This window comes from Sinocyclocheilus grahami, unplaced genomic scaffold, assembly GCF_001515645.1.
Source record: "Sinocyclocheilus grahami isolate Dianchi unplaced genomic scaffold, SAMN03320097.WGS_v1.1 scaffold55.1, whole genome shotgun sequence".
Taxonomy (NCBI): Eukaryota; Metazoa; Chordata; class Actinopteri; order Cypriniformes; family Cyprinidae; genus Sinocyclocheilus; species Sinocyclocheilus grahami.
Window position 1 is genome coordinate 3,500,293 of NW_015505234.1, and position 5,998 is coordinate 3,506,290.

The window sequence follows — 5,998 nt, forward strand, 5'->3', positions numbered from 1 at the left end:
TCTATGCCCTTTGATTATCATGTACCTAGAGATCCTGACCATTAAGTTTCTGGATAACTTCAGTTCCACAGGTCCATATTTGGAATATTACAGGAAGTACGCTGCAGCATAAGTTCTGCTTTCTACAGTTATAACTGGAAACATGGAAGCACAACATTTGCACACAGTCACACATAAAACCAGTCTACACTGATACTTTTTTTTTAAAGGGACAGTTACCTAAAAATGAAATTTGTCATCATGATTCATTCTTATGTAGGTCCAATATTCTCTTGACAGTTGAAACATTCTTCTGTTCTGCAGAATAAAGAAAGTCAATTTTTTTGTTTTATGTGTTTTAGGTGCGGCAGCAAATGGAGGAACAGGTGGCTCAAAAGTCCAGTGAGTTAGAGCAGTACCTGCAGCGCGTACGTGAGCTGGAGAACATGTACCACCGCTTAGAAGACGCACTGGAGGAGGAAAGACAGGCCAGACAAGATGAGGAAACTGTCAGAAAACTACAGGCTAGGTAAATATATTTTAATCATGACAACTCTCTGAATAGTTTTCGCATATTAATGGATATGATAATGTTAATGGATTTGGTGTTGGCGCACTAGATTTGCTACGCATGCTGCTGCTGCCAATAGATACACAGACACGCTGCTGTGAGCATGTAAGATATGAATGAATAGGCATACATAAATCCTGTAGCAGATCTAGACAGGTGGAACTGGGGGAGGTGGAGGCTTTCTGAGAACTCTGCAGGACCAGCTTAAAGCAAACACTGAACCAGACTGTATCAATCATGTGCATTTATATGGCTGAATATTAGCATAAAAAAGATGGGATTTTTCAAATGTTATCAAAAATGTGGTGAGTTATCAAAAAGTATGTATACATATGCACAAACAATAAACAGTATTATTGATCAATGCCTTTTTGAGAACTTTTGAAAAATTCAATCTTTCTTATGCTAATATTCAGCCTTTTAAATGCACGTGAATTATTAAAATTAATGTGTTAACAAGTTCATGCTGTAATACAATGATCATGACCCAGTCTGTCTCTTCCAAGCCTGTTTGTTCAGTTCCTCACTGTAGTGTATGTTAGAATAAGGTTTAAGCTGTAGTCTGATCTGGCCAGCAGTGGCAAAGCAACATTTGATTAAACTACATACACACAGTTGCGGCACGACAAAACCTTCAGAGTAAGGTCATGTGACACCAGGAATGGGTCAACCTAGAAAAGGCTGTCTATTTCCTTGTAAGGTGGGAAGTTCGAGTAGCGTCACAAACACATGAGGATGTCTGTTCAAGTCTGCAGTTCCTGTTCCCTGTCTCACCCCATGAAACCCAACTCTCTTCCTGTGCTTGTGCTGACCCATCGCCAGCTCATCACTTTACCCATACTCACACAATCAGCTCTATTAACAGTATGTGAATTCCCCTCATTTATATGGATTCTATTATTCAGAATTGAGTTGTGAATGTTTTATTTTTCATTCCAAAAAACTCCTGAATTTGAATTAAGGGAGCAAACAGGATTCAGAATTGTAGGCAATGAGATAGAATTAAAAGAAATGTTTCTTGAGCAGCAAATCAGCCTATTAGACTGATTTATGAAGGATCATGTAACTGAAGATTGGAGTAATGATGTTAAATTCAGAATTGCGATCAGGAATAAATGTTGAAATGTTGAATTTTGCATAACTCTAGCACTGGCAGTACTAGCTCATCCACACACTGATAATTTAAACTTTTTTTGAGGCGCAACCGTAACACAAGGGCTTGCGACATAGTATTTCCAATTTCCTCCTGCCACTTTTCTGTCTGTCTCTACTGCCTGTCTAATAGAGATCTAAAAAGCTTATAAAAAAATATGCAATATAATTTGACAGTGTTTTTTAAATGTGAGCATGTGCGTGTGTGTCTGCTGCAGGCTGCTGGAGGAGGAAGTATCCAAGCGCGCAGAGCTGGAGCAGGTACACCTGTATCAACAGCAGACCATTTCCCAGACACAGGCAGAGAAACAGGAGCTGGAACGAGAACGGCTGGCGAAGGAGAGCGCTTTGCAGTCTGCCATGCAGCAGCTGCAGCAGCTGGAGGCTGACAGACATGGTGCACTGGAGCAATATGAGGTAACATGCTAGTCTTTTTATTCTAATTTGTGAGTATGTTTGGATAAAAGTGTGCTGAATGAATTAATATCCATACCTTATTCATCTTGTATGTTTTGTCTTTTCAGGTCCCAAGTACCCTCAGAAAATCACAAACTGGGGACCTGCAGCATTCACAGAGACAGAACTGAGTCTGAGAGAGAAAGACTGGCAGGAAAAGAAAAACAGGCCTGCTACACCCCAATAGTGTGTTCAGTCTGCAGATCTGCTGTCCTGTCAATACACGTTACTGTAGATACAATCACTAGTGAAGTAAATATATACTGCCTCTGTGGGGTTAGCTAAAGCTGAGCCTGGCCTCATCTGAAGAATTGTCTCACCATTTCAGTCTATACTGTAACATTCCAGTGTCATTTTGTCCTTTGCTTTGATGATTTTATACATTTTTTTGTATGATGTTCTACATCTTGTGAATGTGTTAATTTTGGTGCATTTCCACCAAAGTAATGGCAGATGTTTCTTCCCCATAGTTCATGAGTTTTTAAAAAAGGTTAAAAGTTTTGTTTTTTTAAGTAAAAAAAACTAATGAAGTAAACCTAACTGACCAAGTAAATCTATTTTTAAAAAATGCAGTTATGCATACATTGCATTTTCATCTCTAATTTAGTTTTTTTAAAGTATCAAAAATGCCAGTTTTACATTTGAAATAGTAATAAAGCATGCAAAATGGACTAATAAAACATTTAGGTATAATTAATACTTGTGCTAGAACAATTGGCATAGCAAGAACGTATAGCAGTTGTTCACGCAATCTCATTCAAGGAGACATGACTGCAGTATTAACTAACTTATATGCTCAATTTATTAACACAATTGTGTTTTACCTACATGTTGTCTGTGTTTTAGGGACTATTCAGTTATGTACAAATACTGTACCAAACTGTTGTGTTTGCCTCAAACTAATGTTCAAATTTAAGTCTGAGACTGTATTGTTTATCATTCAATAAAGGCATTATTTAATAGTTGTAAACGATTTATTTTCAGTTATAGAGCCTGCTGTCTTGAGAGCCAAAACCAAACGTTGCGGCCACTAGAGGTCAATAGATCGCTGTCTTTATACTGCTGCTTGTAGAAATAGTTGGGATATTAGGTGTGAAGGAAACTTAAAATAGGTTTAAAGGGGACATGGCTATTCATTGAAATGTTTAGATGTATCTATAAATGTTATGTATTCATAATTGGACAAATTTGTAGGATCATTTAAATTTGAGAACTCAAATAGTCTACGCTTTTATTTTGGAATGTCACGGTTATATCATTGTTTTAAAATGTACTCAATTCTATAATTCAGAGGCATTACATGGGACAAATAATGAAAACTGATGGATCTCAAAAGGAAAATTGTGAATGAGAGGGGCAGAAGACTAGAATGTGGTCTTTGAACTGGCGTGTGCATAAATGTGTTCCTGATCAAGCGTGATGCAAGGCTATTAAAAAGGTTGGCCTTTCAGGCCACCATCATTCTCCATGGATATGATAATTGGATTCCTGAGACACTCACAGTTTCCATAAACTATTTCTGTATAAGTGTCTGAAAATCACTCATAGTCTAAACAAAGCACAAATTGAACTTTGACTTGGTGGAATGAAGACATTGTCAGCTTAATTTCTCAATGGGGAGCCATGTATTCAGATAACGGAGGAAATTGAATTTCTTATTTAGCATGCTTGCTCGTACAGCATGGAATGATTACAATGAGATTGGAATTGTGATTGTATAATTGACTGTGACTAGAGGTTACTGCTGCTCTTAACTAAGAGGATGACATATCAACACTTACACACACTAAATTGATATCACTGCCATTTTTGTTCGGAAATGTCAGATTTGTGTTATTAGGCACAAGGGTCCATTTGTTTTACATGAACTCATCTCGTGAAATTTTCACAAAAATGTGTGCCTTATCTTGAAAGATAGTATACTTTCTAGTTAGATTACATGTGCTTTTTTGAGTACTGTCTGTGTGCACTATGGGTAATATCATAAAGAAGAAAATATTTATGTTATTGTATGTTTATGTTAAATATTTATATTTATGTTAATAAAAAGATCAGTCTGTGCTTAAAACACTTCTTTGCTAATAAACAAATAGATATTTAAATATAATGTGATAATTATATTTATAAAAATATACATTTTTAATATGTATCTAAACATATTATATATTACTTTTTATTATCATTATTTACTTGATGTGCTTTTTTTTCAAGTGTTGCGTGTCAGAGATAATAGTAAAAAAAACATGCCTACATTATTTAATAAAAAGGACTGCTAAAACACTTCTATGTTAATAAATACATACATATTTATAGAATATTTTAAAATGTTATATAATATTTACATGAATATTTATAAAACTATACATATTTATATGTATTTCAAATTTCTTATTTACATTATGTGCCTCTTTTGAGTGCTGTGTGTCATATATGGGTAATAATAAAACAAAAGGAAAACATGCTTACATTGTTAATAAAAAAGATAAATCGGTGCTTCAACACTTCTATGCAAATAAATAAACAGATATTTTAAAATATGTGATAATTATATTATTATAAAACAGATTTAATATATTCAAAAACTATTATTCTTTACATTATGTGACGTGACATGTGGCCAAGTATGGTGACCCATACTTGGAATTAGTGCTCTGCATTTATCCCATCCAAAGTACACATACACAGCAGTGAACACACACACACCGTGAACACACACACGGAGCAGTGGGCAGCCATTTTTTTGCTGTGGCACCTGGGGAGCAGTTGGGGGTTCAGTGCCTTGCTCAAGGGCACCTCAGTCATGGTATTGAAGGTGGAACATTCACTCCCCCCACCTACAATCCCTGCCGGTACAAGACTCGAACCTGCAACCTTTGGATTACGAGCCTGACTCTCTAACCAGTAGGCCACGACTTCCCCCGTCATTGTGCTTCTTTAGTAAAACAAAAAAACATTCTTAATAAAAAATATTAATCAGTGCTTAAACACTTCTATGCAAATAAAAACATATTTTAAAATGATATGTGATATAAGATTTACAAATTAATATTTATAAAACTATACATTTTAATTATATGAATAAATATTTTTTTATTATATTTTATATTTAAATAATTATATATTTCATGTTATATATTTTAACAATTAAATAATGTATTATCATTATTATTTAATGCAGGTAGCACTTTATAACAAGGTCTCATTTGTTAACAGTTAATGCATTTGTCACGAATCCGGTCCATGAACTTCCATCCACTTGCCACCAGAGGTCGCCCTCCCATGATATTGACTCTCACACCACACAGACTGTTACACATCACCCTGGACTACATTTCCCATACTCCATTGCACTAATCACAAGCTCACCTGAAACCAATCACACACAGCTGCTACCAATAACACACACTATATAAATCGGTCTCACCACCATTCAACGCTGAGTATTGTTTGTGTTTATCGCTCTCCTAGTGGTAGCACATTACGAAGCCATTTTCATGCCCTAGTTTCTATTTCTTCGTTCCTAGTCATAGTCTTGCCTGCTTTCCCATATTACCTGATTTTTTTGACCTGTTTATCTTGGATTAACCCTTTGCCTGCTGTTTCGGACTGGGTTTGCACCTCGCCTGGACTACTGCTCGTGTTATTGGATTTCCCCTCTTGTCAAGTCCTCTGGATAACGTTCGCTGTTGACTGATTCACACCCGGTTTGGATTACTCTTTTTGTCTTGCCCTCAATATACCTGTTTGCCATTGTCACAACCTTGCCTGTTTTTATGACCACACCTTTAAATAAAAGCTTTGCAGATGGATCCTCGCGTCTCGTTCACCCCGTAACCGCAT

The 5,998-nt window shown here is 36.0% G+C and overlaps 1 protein-coding gene across 1 annotated transcript in view; it reads left to right on the forward strand.

Annotated features, from left to right (window-relative positions):
• Window positions 1-3,105, forward strand: part of LOC107583805 (switch-associated protein 70-like) — an 18,069-nt gene extending 14,964 nt beyond the window's left edge. The window contains exon 11 of the mRNA XM_016270137.1: window positions 2,227-3,105. Within this exon, the coding sequence (XP_016125623.1) occupies window positions 2,227-2,345 (119 nt within the window). The 3' untranslated portion in view covers window positions 2,346-3,105. The remainder of the gene's footprint in view (window positions 1-2,226) is intronic.
• Window positions 3,106-5,998: the final 2,893 nt, after the last annotated feature.